This window comes from Triturus cristatus, chromosome 11, assembly GCF_964204655.1.
Source record: "Triturus cristatus chromosome 11, aTriCri1.1, whole genome shotgun sequence".
Taxonomy (NCBI): Eukaryota; Metazoa; Chordata; class Amphibia; order Caudata; family Salamandridae; genus Triturus; species Triturus cristatus.
In genome coordinates, this window is record NC_140594.1 from 930,962,664 (window position 1) to 930,984,830 (window position 22,167).

The following is a 22,167-nucleotide window of genomic DNA, read 5'->3' on the forward strand; positions in this document are numbered from 1 at the left end:
AAAGTGCAATGACCTGTCAAAATCAATACTTGAGCTAGAAGTGCTTCCCAGTAAGAGATGCTTGCCACTTGCTATATTGTATGCAGAAAGCATATTTACAATCTGCAGAGTTAATGAAGAATGCTATTGACTTGGTAGTCCATTCTGGTGCACTGTTTCGTTATGCGCAGGGACTTAAATACAAACATTTCTCATGTTGTGCTTTGTGTCACATCAAAGAAAGATTCATCCCAACTGGGTTATTTAACCAGTGGTTCTCAGTCCTAGATGCTGGGAATGCCATTTTATCTTTGTGGCGACCGATTACAGAATGTTTGCATAGTGATTATGACAAAAGCAAGACGTGAGGATCTTTAGTCACATAATAGTAGGTATGTGGAAAAAAAAGAACACTACTGCATTCTTAAATTTTTACAGGAAAACATGACTGCTGTTGTGGACATAATAAAAAAACACCCTTGTCTACCAAGTGTTCAGCGTAACTGGTGTAGATGTGAAACATCTCCTAGAGAGTAGGCTTAAAGACCAACCCACCCTCATTTACACAAAATAACCAAATATGTGAACTAGTCTTCTGCAACCAGGTAACTTGCAGAAGCCTAGGCGGATGACAGGACATCATTCAGTAAGGCTGTATTGACATAAGAGATTCACAGTATAGAGTTAATGTACATTCTTTGCACAATACGATTTAGACTGGTAACCACCTAAATGGTGGCTGCCTATGGCATGTTTGCCTTAATGAGAGCCCGGACGACTACACCCACAAAAAATGAAACCCTACATTCGAACTCACCTCTAGATATTTGATGATTGATGGGTTATAATCAATAGTCTTCCGATTGACTGCCTTCCTCATTCGTTTCCCATCAAAGGTGAGCTGTTGCATGGCCTGTTGTTGGGCAAAGTCCGGTCTCTTATAAAAGAGCTGACGTGGAGCCTGATGCTGAAACTTCGGCATGTGGAAGAACCGAGGCGGGGAGCCAATTTCCATTGCCATGGTTTCAACTGCAATGCAGGTGTACTAAAAACAAAAGTAGAGGGATCAAAAAATAACAAAATCCATGGACATTTACAACGAGAAGAATATATAGCTTGAACTTTAATTCAGACTTTTTGCAGAGGAACACAACAGGAGAGATGAAAGGGGAAATAGATTGAGGTGATTAAGAAAATTCAGGAATACTACACACAAAGCTGTAGAAAATCAGTTTTCCGTGCTTTATTTTTAACTTCATTTTAAAGTTTTACAACCTTACAAAAAGTGACAGCACCAATCAGGTACAATCATACCTTACATCACTTGTGTTGTGTAAAACAGAAGAGCAGACATTTTCACATTGTCAACTGGTCAACATCGGACAGAGCAGATTACTTACAGCACACCACTTTAACAGCTTCAGCCATCAACTTGGCACAAATTCCCTTAAACTCCAGTCTCAGGGACCTACATCCCATCAGAAGCAGCTGCTGCTGCTGCTCTCCCCCTGTGGCACTTCGGAGAGTCGTCCTGTTATATCACGGGAATTTTCATCTGTTAGCTTCAGTCTGCACATTCTGCTATAAAACAGGTCACCAGTTTGCTTTCCTCCACACCAGTCCCTGTATCTGTCCCAGTGAGGACCAGGTAGGCATGGCAAGGAACCCAAAGGTCATTTGGACGACTAACCTAACAAACAAATTACTTACCTTCGGTAACGATATATCTATAAGAAACATTAGTTAGTTAGATTCCTTACCTTAGAATATCCCCAGGCGTCGGGCTGGATCCGGAAAGATTTTGTCAGCAATACCCTTGCGCGTCGCTAGGCGTCGTCTGCGGCTCCGCGTCCGTCGTCATGATCACCGGGATGACGTCGTTGTTGTACTTGGACACCGACCTCGCGCGCTGACGTCAGTTCTTGTACATAGCTTTCCACGCTAGCAACACAGAGCCATGCAAGAAACCGACACTGGTGCCATGAATCTAGGGCCCTGAAAGGGGTGACCTTAACCCTAGATGTCAGTTCGCAGATCGGGGAGGATGGGTGGGTCGGTGAGGAATCTAACTAATATTTCTTACAGATCTATCGTTACCGAAGGTAAGTAACTTGTTCATCTGAAAGAAACGCGTTAGTTAGATTCCTTACCTTAGAATAGATAGCCCAGCAATACCAACTCCGGTGGTGGGTCTGCGAACCAAGATCACACCAGGAAGTCCTGGAGAACGGAACGGCCAAAGAAGCCTTCTCTCCGGACTTGGCTGTCCAGGCAGTAATGCTTGGCAAACGTGTGCAGCGAGGCCCACGTTGCTGCCTGACAAATGTCCTGGAGAGGGTCTTCCCGTCCCATGGCAGTAGTAGCCGCTGTGGCCCGAGTGGAATGGGCCCTCAGCCCCACAGGAGGTTCCTTCTTAGCCAAGGAATAACGGGCCTTAATGCACAAAATGACCCACCTAGAGATGGTTCGCTTGTGCACCGCCCTCCCCTCCTTAGCGCCCACATAGCCAACGAAGAGTTGGTCGTCCACCCAGAACGGTTTCGTGCTGTCCAGATAGGAGAGCGCACGTTTTGGGTCCAGACGGTGGAGCCTCTCCCTCTTTCGAGGGATGCGGAGGCGGGAAGAAGGTGGGCAATGTAACAGACTGTCTGATGTGAAAGGCAGTTACCACCTTAGGGAGAAAGGAAGGACGAGTCCTTACAACAAACTTGTCCGGGTGGACAGAGAGGAAAGGAGGTTTAGAAGAAAAAGCCTGGAGCTCACTCACTCTTCTGGCAGAGGGTGATGGCAAGCAGGAAAGCAGTCTTAAGAGTCAGAAGACGAAGAGTAAAATTATGAAGTGGCTCAAAATGAGCGCACATCAGATAGGTTAACACCAGGTTCAAGTCCCACTGAGGCATTACGAAAGGGACAGGAGGAGACATGTGAGTAATGTCTGAAGAATCTAGCAACAACAGGGGACTTGAAAAGAGAAGGCTGATCAGGAAGCCGTAAGAAGGCAGAAACAGCTGAAAGATATCCCTTGAGGGTGCCCAGAGCAGAGCCCTGCTGGGCCAGGGAAAGAAGAAAGAGGAGAACCTCAGAAAGACGGGCGGAAAGGGGATCCACAGCCTTTGCTGTGCACCATGCCACAAATTTGTTCCACCTGCAGGCATATACTGTTTTAGTGGAGGGACGCCTGGCTGCCAGAATGACGTCACAGACTTCAGGAGGCAAGTCAAATGGCATCAACTGTCGCCGCTCAATCTCCACGCATGGAGGTAGAGGCTGGGAGAGTTCGGCTGGAGGACCGTCCCCTGCTGCTGCGACAGAAGGTCCTCCTGAAGAGGCAGTCGAATCGGGGGATCGATTGACAGACTGAGTAGCTCGGGATACCAGTATCTTCGTGCCCAATCCGGAGCCACAAGGATGACTTGGGCCCGGTCGAGCCTGATCTTCAGCACTCTGGGCAGAAGGGGTATAAGCAGAAAGGCATACAACAGATCACAACTCCACTCGCGACGAAAAGCGTCTCCGAGCGAGAGCCGCTTTGGAAACTGTAACGCGCAGAACTGATGACGTACGTTCTAGTCGGTGGCGAATAGATCTAACCAAGGCTCTCCCCATCGCTGAAAGAGGCCTTGCACCACGTCCGAGTTCAGACGCCATTCGTGATCCATCATGCACCGGCAGCTGAGAGCCCACCAGGTGTTGAACCACCAGGGTGATGCCCTGATGTTCCAGCCATGTCCATAGGCGCAGAGCCTCCCGAACAAAGGGTCTACGATCCCACCCCGCCCTGTTTGTTGCAATCCCTCATGGCGGTGATGTTGTCCGTGAACACCTGCACTACACTTCCCCGTACAGAGGCAAGGAATGCATTCAGTGCAAGCCAGATCGCCCACAGCTCCAATAGGTTGATATGGAGCCGGAACTCCGCTGGAGACCAGAGGCCTCTGATCTCCGACTCTCCCATGTGGCCCCCTCATCCCAGGAGGGACGCATCTGTCACCACTACGTGCTCCGGTTGGGGTAGGGAGAGGGGTCTGCCACTGACCCAATTGCGGTCCGTGAGCCACCACTGCAACTGTCTTGCAGTGCCCTCCGAGATCAGGACGTGGTCGGACAGGTTGCCCAGATGTTGAGCCCACTGGAACTTCAGGTCCCACTGCAGAGCCCGCATCCGCCACCGGGCGTGATGTACCAGCAGGATGCAGGAGGCCATCAGACCCAGAAGCCGCAGGACCATCCTTACCGAAACTCAGGATAAAGGCTGAAAGATCGGAATCAGAGCATGAATATCCCGAACCCACTGTGCTGGAGGATAGACCCGAAACAGCACCGAGTCCAGAACTGCTCCAATGAAAAGTAGCTTCTGGGAGGGACTCAGATGCGACTTCAGCACGTTGATGGAGAACCCCAGCAAATGCAGGAGGTCGGCCGTAGTCTCGAGGTGGGAGACGACTGCCTGGGAGACGACTGCCTGGGGCGAGCCCGCCTTCAACAACCAGTCGTCGAGATAGGGAAAGACTGGAACCCCTAATCTGCGCAGATGAGCTGTGAACACCCGAGGGGCACTGGTGAGGCCAAAGGGGAGCACGGTAAACTGAAAGTGCTCTTGGCCTACCGTGAACCGCAGGTAACGCCGGTGGGCCGGCAGGACGGGGATGTGGACATACGCATCCTGCAAGTCCAACACTAGCATCCAGTCTCCAGGGTCTAGGGCAGCCAGAACCTGAGCTAAAGAGAGCATCTTGAACTTCTCCTTTCGAAGGAAGGCGTTGACGCTCCTGAGGTCCAAGATAGTGCGTAGGCCCCCTTTGCCCTTCTCGGGAACCAGAAAGTAGTGGGAGTAACAACCCTGACCTACTTCTGGGCCAGGAACGCGCTCGATGGCCCCCTTGCCCAAGAGGGACGTAACTTCCTTCTGCAGAAGTTGCAAGTGATCCCCTGACAGTACTGCGGTGGCATGGCTGGAGGGGTCCCCTCGAAGGGGAGGGAGTAGCCCCTTCGGACAATTTGCAGCACCCACCTGTCCGACGTGATGGTACGCCAGTGGAGCAGGTGATGGCGAACTGCCTCCCACTGGCATGGAATGGGCCTGAAAGGTCGGACTAGGAAGGCTTTGAGGCAGATGCTGCGGGAGCAGATGTGAGCTGACCGGCTCTGTCCCCCTGCTCCGCCACGGCGGAATCCACGTCCTCGTGGAGGCTGGTTCTGCAGCCTGTGGCTAGACGGGTGTGCGGGGGCGCCCCTTCCTTGGCCACGAAAGGGGCGAAAAGCGGAAGTTTGCGGGCGCGGGGCAGAGAGGCCAAAGGACTTGGCCGTAGCCCTTTAGTCCTTAAAGCGCTCCAGCGCACTATCCGCTTTGTCGCCAAAAAGGCGACGGCCATCGAAGGGCATGTCCACGAGTGTGCTCTGGACATCCCCGGATAAATTTGTGGAACGAATAGTCACCGTCGTCGCAATCGCTCTACCTAGCGAGTCCGTGGTGTCAAGCCCACATCGAATGGAGTACCATGCTGCCCCTCAGCAAGAGCCTGGGCGAGCCGTGTCCGGGCCTCCTCCGGACACTGGGGCAGCACGTCCACAACCGTATCCCACAAGGAGTGGGTGTAATGGTCCAAAAGGCACGCGGTATTAATAGACCGCAACCCCAAACTGAGGGAGGAAAACAGTTTCTTCTCAAACTGTTCCAACCTTTTGGATTCCAGATCCGGGGGAGCGGACGGGAAGGCGGTCTGGGACGTAGAGGCCTGGATAATCAGACTCTCAGGGGTGGGGTGCGCTGACAAAGCTGGGGTCGTCAGGAGAAGCGCGGTGGTGCCAGGCCACGTTCCGTTCCGGTCCACAGGAGTGACTGGAGGGCTTGGACCAGGTGCCCATCAGAACGTCAGCGAGTGCCTCATTGAACTGCAGTAGAGGCTCCAAAGAGCTTACTGGCGGTTGAAGCACCTCAGTGAGGTTAGTCCTCACAGCCGCTGCAGGGAGCACCAGGTGAAGGGCTTTGGCAGCCCTGCGCAGCACCACAGAATAAGTTGCACCCTCCTCCGTAGCCACGGAGGGAGGAGAGATGAAGCAAGTGTCAGGTGAAGTGTCAAGACAACTGGCATCACCCAGCTCATCTGCCCAGTCCTGACTAAACTGGCACTGCTGTGCCAGAGGGTCCTCAGACCCATCCCCGTCATCCATCTCCTGGTAGACAGGTAGAAAGGACGGAGCCGGGTGGTAGATGAAATGCTCATCCATCGGCGCCAGGGGGTGCCGCTCCAACGCCGGACCGGGGCTAAAACTGGGGACGAAGTCATCCGAAGACGGCGGCGGGGGTGGCACCATAGGGGTCGGCGCCGGCGGAGGGGTCGTAAAGTCAACCGGTGTCGACCGGGATCCAGGCTTGGATCCCACAGGGACCTGCGGCGTTGGGACCGAAGTCGGCGGCGGGGCCGAAGCTGCCGGCTCGCTATGCCTCCCAGTCGGGCCTGCTGGGCCCAAAGGTGCACCGGCAGGCCTCGACGGCGGAACGAGACTCCTCATGGCCACGAGGAAGTCCCAAATCTCGCCTGAAGTCGTATCAGGCCCAGGAACCGGAGGGTATGGGGCCAGATGCAACTCCTGTGGCTCAGACGGAGCCGCGCGGGTGGTGCCACCCGAACCCTCAGCCGAGTCGCACGACCGGCAAGGGGAGTCAGAAGAGCGATGTCGCTTCTTCGACTTCTTCTTACTGTGCCTCGACTTACCTGAATGCGAGGACTTCGAACCAGACTAGCGGTGATGACTTTGGCTCCGCGACCGGTCCTTCGACCTCCTCCTCGACCAGGACCTAGAGCGCCACGGAGCCGACTACCGGATCTCGAGGAGCTTGCGTGACCGCTCCCGCCTAGCCTTCGAGGTCAAGGCCCGGCAGTCGGGGCACGACTGGTCATCATGGTCGGCCCCAAGGCAGTAGAGACACCGACTGAGGTGATCCGTAACCGACATCAGTCGGTGACAGGCGTCACACGTCTTGAAACCGGGTATCCCTACCGGCACCAGGAGTAGAGATCGACTCAAAAGAATAGACCAAAAAAGTCCAAAAAGTTAGTCAAACAGTGACTAAAGGATATGCTCTTCCTGGGTCTGCACTTACTAGCGCGGAATGAAGAAGAACCGACGTCAGCGCACGAGGGTGGGGTCTAAGTACTCGACGACGTCATCCCGGCGATGCCGGCGACTGACGCGGAGCCGCAGACGACGCCTAGCGATGCGCAAGGGTATTGCTGACGAAAAATCTTTCCGGATCCAGCCTGACGCCTGGGGATATTCTAAGGTAATGAATCTAACTAACGTGTTTCTTTCAGATTATAACGTCAATGTAACCTTTACTTTTCACTGAATTACAATTTTTTTTTTTTGTAAACAGAGTAAAATTTTATTACGATATATGAAGCCAACACCCCGCCGTTTTGGCCCCAAATTCAACCACTTGCAAACAGTAAAGTCTACACCATGCACAGCCTTCTGGCATGTGCAGCGTGCGCTTTGTCTTGCAGGTCCTGGCTGCACTCGCATTAACTTACTGACTTTGCCAAAGAATCACACATAGTGCCACAACACCAAAGAATGAGGATTTTCCGACTGACCAGAGAAGTAGCTAGCAGCACTGTCTACAGGACTTCGAATGAGGAATGAATGACTGGACCAAAGAACCAGGCTTGGCAGTTTGGGCTGGACTGTTTCAATTGGGTACAGGGTCAAGACTGTTTTGCATATGGCTTGGTTCAAATTGGAGTGGAGAGGAAAAAAAACGATCGATTTAGGCCCAGATCTCTGTACTGGGGTGAATGTATGTCACTGTCCTGCATTCTGTCCATCAATAGTTCTTTTGGCATGTGTCACCCTGAGTGGGACGGATATGCCCAGACCCGTGCTCTCCATGCCACTGGAGTCAAGCTATCCTGGCTGATGAAGGGTGACACCCTGAAACTGGTCCTAGGATGCTTGTTTCCAGTCCAGAGAGAACCTGGCCTGGCAGTTTGGGATGGATTGTTCCCATTGGGCGCAGGGTCAAGACAGATTTGCATATGGCTTGGTTCAAACTGGAATGGCATGGGGATCAATAAACAAAGGATTTAGGCCCAAGTCTCATTACTGGGGTGAATGTACGACATTGTTCTACATTCTGTCTATCAATTGTTTATTTTGCAAAGAAGCAGCACTGCCTACTGGTCTTAAAATGTGGGAATAACAGAACCAGCTGCAGCACCGTCTAGAGGAGTAAGAATGAGGAATTACCACTGAACAGAGACACAGCTGCAGCACTGCCTAGAGGACATAGAATGAGTAATTACCGATGGGACAAGAGAAGCAACTAGCAGCACAGTCTAGCGGACTAAGAATGAGGATTTACCACTGTGACCAGAAACACAGCTACAGCACTTCTTAGACGACTAAGAATGAGGAATTACTGACTTGACCACAGGACCAGCTAGCAGCCCCGCCTAGAGGACTAAGAATGAGGATTTACCACTGTGACCAGAGATACAGCTGCAGCACTTCCTAGAGGACTTAGAATGAGGATGTCTTACTTGGTGTTGTCTTTCCTGAACTAGCGGACCTGCTACCTGCTCCTGATATCGCTCTCCATTTTGCTGCACCTGGGGTCCTGACGCTGTGTGCCTCCCCTGCCGCCGCTCAGCAGGGGGAGACTACAGCTCCCAGGTTGCCTAGCGGCCAACTCCCGTTCTCCTCGCGCCCGGAGGCGCAGAAAAGGGAGAGGCTTCCTCCGCGTCGCGGGACGCGCCGGACGAAGCCCGGACCAAGGGCGGGCCCGCTTGAGCCCGTTCGAGCACGAGAGAGACCGGACCTGGATCACCCTCTGTCATCCACCGTGAAATAAAGGTACTTTTGTGGAATATTTAAGAACCTTGTGTCCCATCTAACCGTTTTGAGCCAAACAGTATGTCGGACCTTGGAAATACGAGTAATACCACAATAAGGGCGAAAATGCTAACTGGTACCCTGGACAATTTCATAGTCAGAGCGAACTCGGTAATTGATCAAGGCATAATACTCACGGAGCGACTGGTGTCGCATGACTTGGCCATGGCGAGAAGATCCTCAATGGGCCATTTTGCGACTGTACGAACACCTGAACGCATTTCGAATGGTAATCCCTTAGATATTCAAGCCCCTATTTACCACCCACACACTGGAGTAAATGTACCTAAAATTAGTACACAATAGATAACAACGGAGGTTGTGCAAACGTCAGCAGGAAAAAACTCCCCGGAGATATGTAATACTAGAAAACTAAGGGATAGGCGCGAGGGTGCCATCCCAAAAACAAAGAATATAACTCGGACAAAAATAGTAATAGGCAATCAAAGGCTGCCAAAGGCATAGGAAAGTGTGATTCCAAATCAAAGGATGAAATTAGTAAGAAGTCATTGACCAGGTATAGTATCCATCTCCTGGAAAATCCACCCCAAGACCTAAATAGTGGGTGTGTCGATGTCATAATAGATATGGATAGGATTGAGGCAGAGGCGGAAGAAAATCCCCTATTACAAAACCTGAGAGCTCTGCTAAAAGCTTCCTTAGACCCCCTAGAATCAAGACTGGCACGGATTGAGAATCAGCTCTCGCAGTTAGAACAGTCAAATAGGGGCCTAATAGACGAAATTAAAGAAAATCATCAACGCACAGCCAATGCCAAGGGGAAAAAATTTCAAAAAGAAAAAATTATCATCCCACCTGCCCTAATACCGATTGTTGACACCTCACTTGCACCTATACCAACAATCCCGGTAACTCCCATAAGAACTTGCTCACAACTCCTAGAAAAGCCCATCTCAGCTAGTGCCCCCCAAAATGAACTAAGTGAACCATCTATTGTAGGGGTGCCTCAGGCGGGTCTCTGTTTAAACTTACCACCAGAAACTGGCCCATACGTGGTCCTATTGACCGGTGTTCCAGAATTAGATAGCTCCAGCCATGAATCATATATGTCCCTGAAAAATAAGGTAACACACTGGCTCAATACAAATCGAACACTCCCCCGATATAACACAAGTGAAATATTGATGGTGCGGAGAATTTCGTGGGTGGGGCACAGCCCAAAAACAATCCGGGGCGACTGTGTGGTGGTAAACTTTAAATATCCCCGCACAGTTGAATATATCTGCTCACGGGGAAATGAACACACTGGTTTATTTATTTATTTATTTATTTAGCGATTTTTATTGCGCAAACAAATACCCGAAGGTGTCTCGGCGCATGTGACAAAAACGAGAGACCAAACCGCAGGATTACTGATTGAACAGCCATGTCTTTAAGAGCCTACGAAAGCTTATCAAATTGGGGGCAGTTTTTATGGTGCGTGGCAAAAGGTTCCAGAGTTTAGGTGTGGCAACCAGGAAGCGCCTGTCTCCCCAGGTTGCCGTTCTCGTGCGAGGTAACGGAAGCAGGCAGGAGTTGGCGGATCTCAGCTGTCTCTTGGGGCTGTACAACTGGAATGCTTCAATCAGAAACTTTGGACCGACGCCATGCACTGCCTTATAGGCAATGCAGAGGGCCTTGAATTTAATGCGGCCCTCTACTCTTAGCCAATGCAGGTGACGAATGGCTGGAGTAGTTGGCTGGCGGCGGGGGATGTCAAGAAGAATTCTTGCAGCAGCATTTTGTAAGGACTGCAACTTAGATAGAACGAGTTTCTGAGTATTAAGGAAGAGGGCGTTCCCATAATCGATTTTGGAAAACACTAGGGTAGAGACCAGGGTCTTCCCAGCTGAGGTGGGAAGGTAAGGCAGTATTTTCCTAATTTTCTTTCAAATAAAGAACGCAGATGACACAACCTTGTTGACATGAAGGTTGAATGACAGCTTGCTGTCAAAAATGACTCCCAGGTTTCTGGCCTTATCAACTGGGACAGGAGGAGAGCCCAGCTGGTCAGGCCACCAGGCAGAAGACCAAACCGGGGAGAGATTACCAAAGGTCATGACCTCGGTTTTGTCCGAGTTAAGCCTCAGACAGTTGGAGGACATCCAGGTACTGACAGCAAGCATGGCGCTTTGGAAATTAGCTGCCACCGCTGGGCCGTCCTTGTGTATTGCCGGAACCAGTTGGGTGTCATCTGCGTAGGATGTAAGTCGCAGCCCATGGGCCTTTATTACCCTCGCTAAGTCTGCTACATAGATATTCAATAGCACTGGACTTAGCGAGGAGCCCTGTGGAGTCACACAGGGGAGTGCAGAGACAGGAGAATAGAAGTTACCCAACTTCACTGTCTGGGTACGGTAGGCAAGAAAAGATAAGATGAGATTTCTAGCCATACCGTTTATCCCCAGGGCTGTGACACGGTCGACCAGAATATCATGGTCGACCGTGTCAAAGGCTGCTGACAAATCCAGCAGAATCAGGACAGCCGCACCTCCCTGGTCCAGAATGGCTCTAATCTCATCTGAAGCTTTTATTAAAGCGGTCTCAGTTCCATGACCTTTCCTAAAGCCAAACTGCGTTTCGTCGAGAAGTTGGTGAGTATCGATGAACTCAGAGTTGTTTATTCATCAGAGATTCGCATATTTTGGCAGGAAAGGGGAGACACGCTATTGGTCTATAGCTGGCCAGAGCTGTGGGGTCCAGGGAGGGTTTCTTCAGGAGAGGTTTGATCACGGCCTTCTTCCAAAGATCTGGATAGTGACCAGTTTGAAATGCGGTGTCACAGATTTTCATAAGTGGATAAGAGATCACCTCGCTAAGGTTAGCCATCACTGAAGGAGGGCAGGGGTCTAAGGGGGAACCAGACTTGGTAGTAAAGATAAGTCTGCTGATTTGATCTTGCGTAACGGGAGCAAAGGAAGAGAAGGGATCATGATCGGTGGCAGGTTCTACACCACTGCAGACTCTGGATCTTGTCTTTGCGTTCCCTGCAAAGGATGAGTATATATCTGCTACCTTAGTGGTGAAAAAGCTGGACAGAGCATTACAGAGAGACAGAGGGTTCGACCCCAGGTCCCGTAGAGGGGGTGGACAGAGTGGTGACCACTGAAAACAGTTCTCTAGCAGAGTTGCTGGCATTCTCGATTTGAGCCGAGAAAAATGCACTTTTTCGGGCAATGATAGCCTTTTTGTATATTGTCAGGGCGTCTTTGTAGGAATGCTTGGCTATGGGGCAGTAAAATTTCCTCCAGCGCCTTTCTAAGTTCCTGCAATGTTGTCGGTGGAGCCTAAGCTCTTCGGTATACCAAACCGCCGAAGGGGATAATCTGTTAGGTCGCGTAAACTTCTCCGGCGCCACCTGATCAGCAGCATTCCGAATCCAATCTTGGAAGTCGGAGGCTGAGAAGACAGGATTGGCTATCCCCATAGGAAAGGATAGTGTCAGGATATCTGCCATCTGATGGATATCCGCATTTTTCCAAGCACGGGTCCCTAACCTAGTTCGTGGCCTGGAATGGGGAGGGTTAGCGTGCCGTGTATGGATCCCAAAGATAATGGCCCTGTGATCTGACCAGGTAAGAGGAAGAATATCCTGTACAAAGATGTCTGAGCTATTGGTAAACAGACCATCTAGTATGTGCCCCGCCTGGTGTGTAGTTCCCTTCACCAATTGTTGAAGTCCTAAGGTTAGGAGATCATCAGTGAGTTGAGTGGTTTCGTGGTTGCCCTGTTCTTCCAGAGGGAAGTTAAAATCTCCTAAGATCATGTATTCCGGCGAACTTATGATAAGATCATTAAAATCAGAGAGTGTGGCAAGGAAAGAATTTCGGGGCCCAGGAGGTCGGTATAGCAAAATTCCCTTGAGGGCTTGTTTATGATTAATATTAATAGCAAAGGTGGCTGCTTCACAGTTAATGGACTGTATGGGGTCGAGTGTAGTGCGATAGAGATTCTTGTAAATGATAGCAAGTCCGCCACCTCTTCCTATAGGTCTATCATGCCTAGCGACACTATAGCCCTCAGGGGTTGCCAAACAAAAGTCCGGTCCTGAACCAGCATCTCCCCAGGTTTCGGTGGCAAAAAGGAAGTCAAGATCATGGGCGAGAATAAACTCGCTGATCTGTAAGCTGTGACAGGGAAGGGAGCGCGTATTAATGAGCGCTGCTCGATAACCATGGGGCTGAGTAATATGCAATTCATGAAAAGGTATATTGCTAGGGGGGTCTAAGGCTGAGGAGCCAGGAAGACGAGGTTGCGGAAGTTGGTATTGACACCCAGGGCAAGGGGTGGGGGTAACGCCCACTGCAGTGGAGAGAGGCCGAGTAATGCAATGTCGATCGGAATGGCCAGGGTTCAACTGTCTTAGTTGCAGGGAAGAATAGCATAGTGGAGGGCCAGAAGTTATGGCCCTGGGCCGAGTCCGGTCGCGGACGGGTGCAGACGGGCTTGCCTCTGGCGCACCTGCAGCGCGCCCGCTGCACGCTTGCATGACCCTGTGTTTTATAGTCTCCCCGTCTGAGAGCGTAAATGCACGTTGCAAGATGGCGCTCAAAGTTTAGGATCTAGACCGATCCAAGATGGCGCTCCTGACTAGGAAGAGAGAGAGAGAAAGATCCTGCTCAAGCGGCAGGTGAGTGAATTCTTATTTTAAATGAGGGTATGCGGTTCAGAGTGCAGATAAAAACACAGTAAACAGAGTAAAAGACACAATAAACACAGTAAAAGACCGAAATCCGGGTTCATCTATAGAAACTAGACTGCTTTCTTACTTCTAACCCAAAACTAATCTAATTGAGCCTGATGGCAAGTGGATATGGGCGAAGAAATCAATGTATGAGGGATGGGAAAATAGAGGTCAACTACCAATAACTAACTGAAAGGAGATACCCACCCAAAATAGATTTAGCTGCTTGGACCTGGTGGACTGACTACCCTCAAGTGGAGCAATCAGAACAACCAGTAAGGGGTATGATCAAAGAAATTCCTCAAATGGTAATCATTTGAATGCCAAAAGTGAGAGGAAGTTTGACACCCAGGAAGGTTTAATAAATACGCACATTACAGCACACTTAGCGGACCAAGGACAAATCTGTGAAGACGATAAGTTTATGACTGACACCTCATGTAATTTAGTTGATCTAGATCAGATAGTTGGCCAAGTCACAGTCACCATACGAAATGAGCATGAAGTTCCATCAGGATTGATCCAGAAAACCAATGTCTCCGAGAGGGAGGGAACTACTACCAAGTGTAGGGATAAGGGCGACTCCCTAACACTTCTCTGTTGGAATGTGGCGGGCATAGCTAGTAAAAGAAATGACCCCTTGTTTGTCTCCTTCATAAATAAATTCTCAATCATTTGCATACACCTGCGAAACAAACAACAAGGGGCAGAAATTCTGGGGGACTCTGTACATATATATCAAATATGATAAACATTACGATCAAAAATGATATAAGGGATTCATGTTACTACCAGTTCTTCCTCCTTAGTATAGGACGAAATTATGACATTAATTTGATTAACTTTTATAACAACATCCCTGGAAATGAATTTGTTAAAGAAATGGATGACCTTACAAACTGTGTGAAAAATATCAGTGATGTCGACACGAAGGGGTCTTGTGTGATTTGGGCAGGGGATTTTAATTGTTATTTGTGCACTAATAGACAGGGGTGTGTGGTTTGAATAACCTTGTGGGAGACCCTTGTACTCATTTTACCCACACTACTGAAGGGAAATTTTTTAATACTTTACTTTTTGAGTTAGATCTGGGTTTTGAGAATGAAGTCTGCAACCAACAGACGCCTTTTTACCCTACCTTTAATGGCAGGGGCTGTAATTCAGTGATTGACTTTATACTGGTATCAAATAGTTATCACTGTTACATTTTACAGCTTGCTATAGGCGATATTGCACTTAGTGATCACTTCCCCATTAGCCTGCGTTTAGAACTTTTGACTACTAACAGAAAAAATCATGATGTCACAGAAAATCTTTATAGAGCCAGACTAACTCTAGCCAAATTAAATTGTTATTCAATAAAATGGAACAAAGTAGACCCTGTCGATTTCTTGGAAGTCCTGATAAAAAATAACTACAAACACTTCATGTTGTGTTTATCAGCAGATGGGGACTGTAGTGAAATTATTTCTGCGGAATTTCTGCAGAAATAAAAAAGGCCCTCACGGGGACTCTTAAAAAGCATCCTAGACAAAAGGACAAGGGATAGTTTGATTTAGATTGCAGGAATACACATGCAGCCCTGATCCAAACACTCAAAAGAGTACCAAAAGATGCCTTTGAAATTAGAAAGGCGAGAGTGTCCTACCACGCTGCTAGGAAAAATCGGAAGAAGATAATTAAACAAGCATTTACAATGCAATGGTCTCGGCAATATTATAGGTAGAGCTATTGGTATTGCTCATTATTTTTTTATCATGTTTGTATCCCTAAATAAATGGCATTGTCATTTCTATTGGCATTAGCTCTTTTTTTTTGCATATGTGATACCTATTGCATTAGCAGAGAGAGTGAGGTAGTGAGATAGAAAGAGAGGTATTGAAATAGAGAGTGAGGTAGTGAGAGAGAGTGAGGTAGAGACTGAGGTAGTGAGATAGAGTGAGGTAGATAGAGAGTGAGGTAGTGAGATAGAGAGAGTGAGGTAGTGAAAGAGTGAGGTAGAGAGGGAGAGGGATGTTGTGAGGTAGTGATATATAAGCATAGAGTGATGTTGTGATGTAGTGAGATAAAGAGAGATAGTGAAAGAGAGTGATAGTGAGTTAGTGAGATAGAAAGAGTGAGGTAGTGAGATAGAGAGTGATTGAGGTAGTGAGTGAGAGTGAAGTTGTGAGGTTGTGAGCTAGAGAGTGAGGTAGTGATGTTTTGAGAGAGAGAAGTTGTGAGATAGTGAGGTAGAGAGATAGAGAGTGAGTGATGTAGTGAGTTAGAGAGAGTGAAGTTGTGATATAGAGAGTGAGGTAGTGAGAGTGAGGTAGTGATCTTTAGAGAGAGAAGTAGTGAGATAGTGAGGTAGTGATATAGAGGAGAGTAGTGATGTATAGAGAGTTATGTAGTGAGAGAGAATGAGGTAGATAAGAGAGTGAGGTAGTGAAAGAGTGAGTTAGTGAGTAGTATTTTCTGACTTAGTGAGATAGAAACCGTGAGTGATGTTGTGAGAGAGAAAGATTGAGGTAGTGAAAGAGTGAGGTAGTGAGGGATGTTGTGAGGTATTAAGATAGAAACAGAGTGATGTAGTGAAGTAGTGAGATAGAGTGAGGTAGTGAAAGAGTGAGTGTAAGTGACTTAGTGTATTTGAGAGAGAGAGTGAGGTAGTGAGATAGAGAGTGAATTAGTGAGTTAGAAAGAGAGAGTGAAGTTGTGAGGTAGTGAGAGTGATGTAGTGAAGTTTTGAGAGAGTGTGTTGTGATATAGTGAGGTAGTGAGAGTGAGATAGAAATAGATAGTGATGTAGTGAAAGAGAGTGAGGTAGTGAGATAGAGAGAGAGTGAAGTTTTTAAGTAGTGTGTTAGAGTGAGAGATAGTTACTGTGGTAGTGATATTGTGTTGCTGTGAGAAAGAGTTGAGTAGTGAGTTAGAGAGTGAGGTAGAGAGTTAGTGAGAGAGAGTGTAGTATAGTGAGAGATAGTGAGGTAGTGAGAGATAGTGAGATAGTGAGGTAGTGAGAGAGAGTTAGGGAGAGAGTGACGTAGTGAGAGAGCCAACCCCACACACATACAGAACCACCCACACACAGCCACACACATACAAAGTGTATCCCCCAGACATACATACAGAGCCACACCTACAGAGTCAGCCAGACACAGATCGAGAGCTATCCACACAAATATTCAGAGCTACAGACATCCACATACAGAGCCACTGACTTACACATACAGAGCTAGCTGCTTGCGGGCCGGTACTAAGTTCCAGCACTTTTTTATTTTGAGAGGGAGAGTATCTGCACTTCTCACGAAAAACAGAACACTGTTAATTGGAAAGTATTGGCACTTCCCAGAAACGAGATGCAACAGTGAGACTAGAGGCTTTAGTCCTGCTTTTATGACTGACCTGTCCCAGTTCTTGCTTCTCAACATCAGGTCACCCTAATCAAGTGACACATAAAGCTCTGAACTATCACACATAAGTGTTGTCAAAAAAGAAGACATCACACATAAGCAGACTGAAATCTTGGCGGCTATGTGCTGATGACCGGCTGCGTTTGGCAACCAAGCAGCACTGGGGTGACGGTCAGGAAGCTATGCTGCGGAGAGTGCTCCTTGACAGTGACACACTCAACATGCGTGTCAACTAGACTGCTTCTCTAACGAGCTGCTGTAGACACACACAACCTCTGTAAATGACGCACTAGAGTGGGCCTAGCTCTTCCAAAAGCAGTGGACTACTTACCCAAGGGCTCCACGGTGAAGGCTGACATGGGATACATCGGGGAGCAGGGGAGGAATTCTAGGTGGCGGTTAATTTCGGGAGCAGGAAGCGACCAATTCCCCGGTGCCGGAGCCACGTGATAAGCAGAACTCCGTGGATTCCCGCTCCTAACCACACCTATCCAATGACAGCAGTTTCCGATTGGTTAGCAGGTTCAGCTGTCTCTTTGATTTAATTTTCTTGGGTTGGCGCGAAGGAGCAGGCTGGAAGGAGAAACGATAGAGTTCACGAACGGGACAGAGCGCCCCTGCTTCCAAACGCGGATGCTCAAAAGCCGCATTGCACGAAGGGATAACTATGGGCTTTTGAGAGGTGTGCAGGAGGAACGGGCAATTCAAATTTTAAGGAAATAGAGCTGTTACTAAACCTTACACGATCTGACAATCACCCAACACGGGTGCCTTCCTCAATAGTCCCAGACATTCCAAAACACTTAGCTCGTGAATTTTATCGATCTAAGTACACCCAGGATGACTTCTTAAACTTCCGTTCTAGTAATATGGCGTACCTGACTGCTTCATGTTTTTTCCTCAAATGATACGTTTGCGGTCTAATTCTTTACAACACTTGGGACACCGCTTAGCAACGTCGATGCCGCTCGCAGCTGTACATGGCAGAAGCTTCTGACTAGCACCCGCTCTGCGCAGACACCACTGCCTTTCTCAGAGGTCAAGAAGAAATGCCTCGGAGAAACGCAGTGGCGTTTTCGGATTCGGGGGCGTGTTTCTTTTTCTCTCCTCTTGCCATTGGCTGGAGGAGAGAAAAACACGCCTAAAAAGGGCGTGGCTAAAAAGTGTAAAGAACAGCACGGAACACGTCCCCGAATCTGAAAAAGACGGAGCCTATTTGGAGGGACGGCTCTCTCCTCCAATGGCTGGCCTCCGTTTAGGAAGCCAGCCAATGGAGGAGAGGCAAAAAGAGAGGCGGGCTAAATAGCCACTCTAAGAATCATAAGATCCCCGGACTTCCGGTTCTGCCTTCGGCAGACCGGACGGTCCCTCGACCTAAAAAGAAGCATGGGATACTCTACATCAAGCCTGTATCTCGAAAGATACTATAGGGTTTTGGAAAGCGGTAAATGCACCTTTTTTTGCAGCTAGAAACACAGATACCATTGAAATGGCGATAGATGAAGACACCTGGGTAGCCCATTTCACAGAACTTTATAAAAAAGACGCTCCGCAAGAGGCAGAGGAGGAAGAACCAGCCCATTCTTGTGAGAGCTTAGATGGCCTGTTTCCCTTGGAAATTTATTTTACAGTAGCTGAGGTGGAAATAGCCATCATAGACAGTGCAGCAGGAAAGGTCCCCGGTCCAGACGGAGTACCTGTGGACATATACAAGATGAATATGGACTTATGGGCGCCCCTGTTAACTAATGTCCTAAATAGTAGCAATAAACAAGGTTTTCTACAAACATGGCAAGAGGCAATAGTGGTTCCAATTTTTAAGAAGGGGGACCGAAACGACCCTAAATGCTACATGCCCATCTCGTTGCTAGACTCTTATGAAAATAGCAGGGAGAGTAATACTAAATAGGCTGCAAACATGGGCAGAAGACTCAGGGATCCTTTCAAGGTTCCAATATGGCTTCAAAGCCGGATTGGGCACTGAGGAACAAGGGTTGAACTTAGCCATCATTAGAGGAAAACATGTGGAGGCGAAAAAAGGCAACCTCTTTTTAACTTTCGTCGATCTTAGTTCGGCGTTTGACTGCCTTAGTCACAAAATCCTGTGAGATACCTTAATGGAATTAGGCATTGATGACCACATATTACTTTTTGTCAAGGAATTATATAGAGGGGCGGGAGCAAGAGTAAAATTTGGTAAAGAGGGCCAATGCTCAAGAAAATTCCCCATTAAAAAAAAAGGAGTACGACAGGGGTGCATGTTAGCCCCATTTCTGTTCAACCTTTATATTAATAACGTGGCAACCCATTTGAAAGTCAAGATTATCCTCAAATAGGAGGAAATTCAGCCCCCATCTTACTTTATGCGGATGGCGCGGTAATCATGGCCAGGACCCAGAGGGGATTACAGCAAACACTTTGTTCTTTCTCTGACTACATGAGTGATAGGGGCTTAAAAATTATCATAGGGAAAACCTTTACTATGTGTTGTTCACATAAAAGGAATACCCAATGTAAGCTCTTTTTAGGGAAATCAAGGATAGAACAAACCAAAACCTTTTCTTATCTGGGAATAGTGTTTGAACAAAATGGGTCTTGGTCCGCTACCGCGCACACAAGAAACTAGCGTTTTCTCGTGCTATTGGGGCAATACAACAATTTGCCAATAAAGTGGGAGGCAGGCCAGTACATATCTTACTTGAAATCTACAAATTAAAATGTATTTCAACAGTAACTTATGGGGCAGGAATGTGGGGGATAGCAGACACTCGAGAGATTCAACTCTGTGAGAACACTTTTCTCAGATACCTGTTAGCCGTACCAAAGTCAACCTCTACGTATGTTTGCCACAAGGAGTTAGGTCTGACCTATGTTACAGATCTTATTAAAATAAGTCCTATTTTACTGTGGCATAAGGTGTGGACGACTAAGGAGACAGAATTAAATAGGAACATATTTCAAGATTGTTTAAAGTTACAGGGTGCATTAAACATTAAGTGGCTCACTTATGTTAAAGCTTTTTTTAAGGAGATTGGGTACCCTGAATTCTTTGACTCCCCGGATCTCTTAACAATATCACGAAAAAAACTAAAGATTTGTCTTATTACCTTAGAGACAAAACGGTGGCAAGTAGAAGGAAAGAAGGTATCGGTAATGGACAATCATTTAATTTTACAGAGACCTGGGCTACAGGATTATCTAGTAAATACCCAGAGTTGTTATTCTAGGATGTTATTGACCCGTTTTAGGGGGGGCACTATTTTCAGATGGATTACTTCCCGGAACCGAATAATTGGTCGAAAGAGATGATACTCTGCCCCTGTGACGATATTTCACAACAATCATTGATACACTGCACTTTGTTTTGTAAATTTTATACACTGCCACGAAACAAGTATCTAAAACTTTTATTGAAACGTTGGGGAATGAGACAATGTAGATTGGCACTGCTAAAATTACGCATGTTGGAAGATGAAACGTCAACATATTTGGTTGCCATGTTTTTAAAAAGTGTAATTAGATGCAGACTATCAATGAACTGAAAATGTTATCTGGTTGACCATTCGGAAACCTTTTTAAAGTTTTTAATGGATTGTTTTTTTAATAGTTTTTTATAACAGTTGATATGATATTTAATTGTGCTTTTGTGATTTCTCTGACTAAATCGAATAAAGCTATTTTCTGATTCTGAGAATGAGGATTAACCGATGGGACCAGGAGATGCAGCTAGCAGCACTTTCTAGAGGACTTAAAATGTCCCGATCCATGTAGAAGAGCATTCCCTACCCCAATAGGCGCAAATACCAGTGTTTTTGTGACATTATATAGAAGGAATATAGAATGGAGCTTATTCAGAGTCCAGTGCAAAATTAGCCAAGCCTGCACATAAATAGGAGTGCACAGACAAAGCAAAAAATATAATACACTCCTAATTAAACAAAATGTTGCCTCTGGAATAAGGGCATTGCACACACGTTAAACAAACAAAAATAAAGGAACATTACATGAACAAAAATGGAGTCTGAAACAAAAACATGACACGAACAGTGGGCATGTTTATAAAAATGTGAAGTTCACAAATGTTTGTCATCAGCTAACAGGCATTGAATTAGCACGTGAAGGTGGTTTTAAATAAAATGGAGAAAAAAAATTGTATCTACAAAAAGTGCACACTATACTATAGGGTAATCAAAACAGTGGCATTAGTGCACAATACATCGTGCATAGTTATGTAACTAAAGATCTGAAGGTAAAAAGCATTTAAATAAAGGATACACGTAGTAGGCCAATACACGAGGGGAGGCGAGAGACCAGAAAAGGTGGGACAAATAAAGGCCATAAACCAAACAAAGCAAGCTTAAACTAACAAGACATGAACTAATTGCCAGCGAGGGGTGGAATTAAAACCCACATAACCACACACAACATGCTTCGCAGAGCAGCGCATGCAATGCCTAGGTTCAACCTAATAGTGACCCTATAATCACCTTTCTCAAAAGAAATCACCAATTTTTTCAATCTAGTGTACATTTCATTAATTCACACAATGCACTGTTTAATAGGGATTATTATGGAAATGTTTAATAAACCTATAATAAAAAATAAACATGTTCTGCAAGTCTTTCCTTTAACAGTTTTTATTATTGCATTTTGTCTCCTGAAAAAAGACTCAGATGGAGGGGGCGTTGTCAAACAGATGGAGTAAGCAGCCACACCACAGAGATCCCAGCGAGGCCATTGCATCTGGCATCATCCTGCCCATATGCGGCACGCCCCCTCCCCCCACCCCTGCCTCCAAGAAAAGCGAAAAAACTGTCCTTGAGATTGCACATCCCCAGGCAAAGCCAGTGGTGCTGCCTTACTTGTTGCTGAGGAGACGCTGTGCTGCCTTACCAAAATGACAGGCTCCGAATCGCACTGCCAGGAGGGTGCCAGAGCCAATCAGGACCTGCTGCGAGCCCCTGCCTGCTTCCGTACAACTAAGGAGGTTCCAGGCCAGACCCACCACCTCCACTACAGTTGCTGTTGGAAACAGCCATCACATTGCATGCGTTACAACGCATGCGATTACGATGCGATCGTTACAAAGGCCGCGTTGCTACATCGCAGGACCATTACAACGCAGGTCATTACAACAACTTGCTCTAGGGGGCGCTCTAACCGAAGGAATAGTATAATTTACTATTCCAACACCTTCCCTACTGTTGCACACAC

General features: G+C 47.5%; 1 protein-coding gene across 1 annotated transcript in view; it reads right to left on the reverse strand.

The window, feature by feature from the left end:
* WDR33 (WD repeat domain 33) overlaps nt 1-22,167 on the reverse strand; it is a 1,021,886-nt gene that overhangs the window by 920,638 nt on the left and 79,081 nt on the right. The window contains exon 2 of the mRNA XM_085634920.1: nt 797-1,024. Coding sequence (XP_085491046.1) covers nt 797-1,000 — 204 coding nt within the window. The 5' untranslated portion in view covers nt 1,001-1,024. The remainder of the gene's footprint in view (nt 1-796; nt 1,025-22,167) is intronic.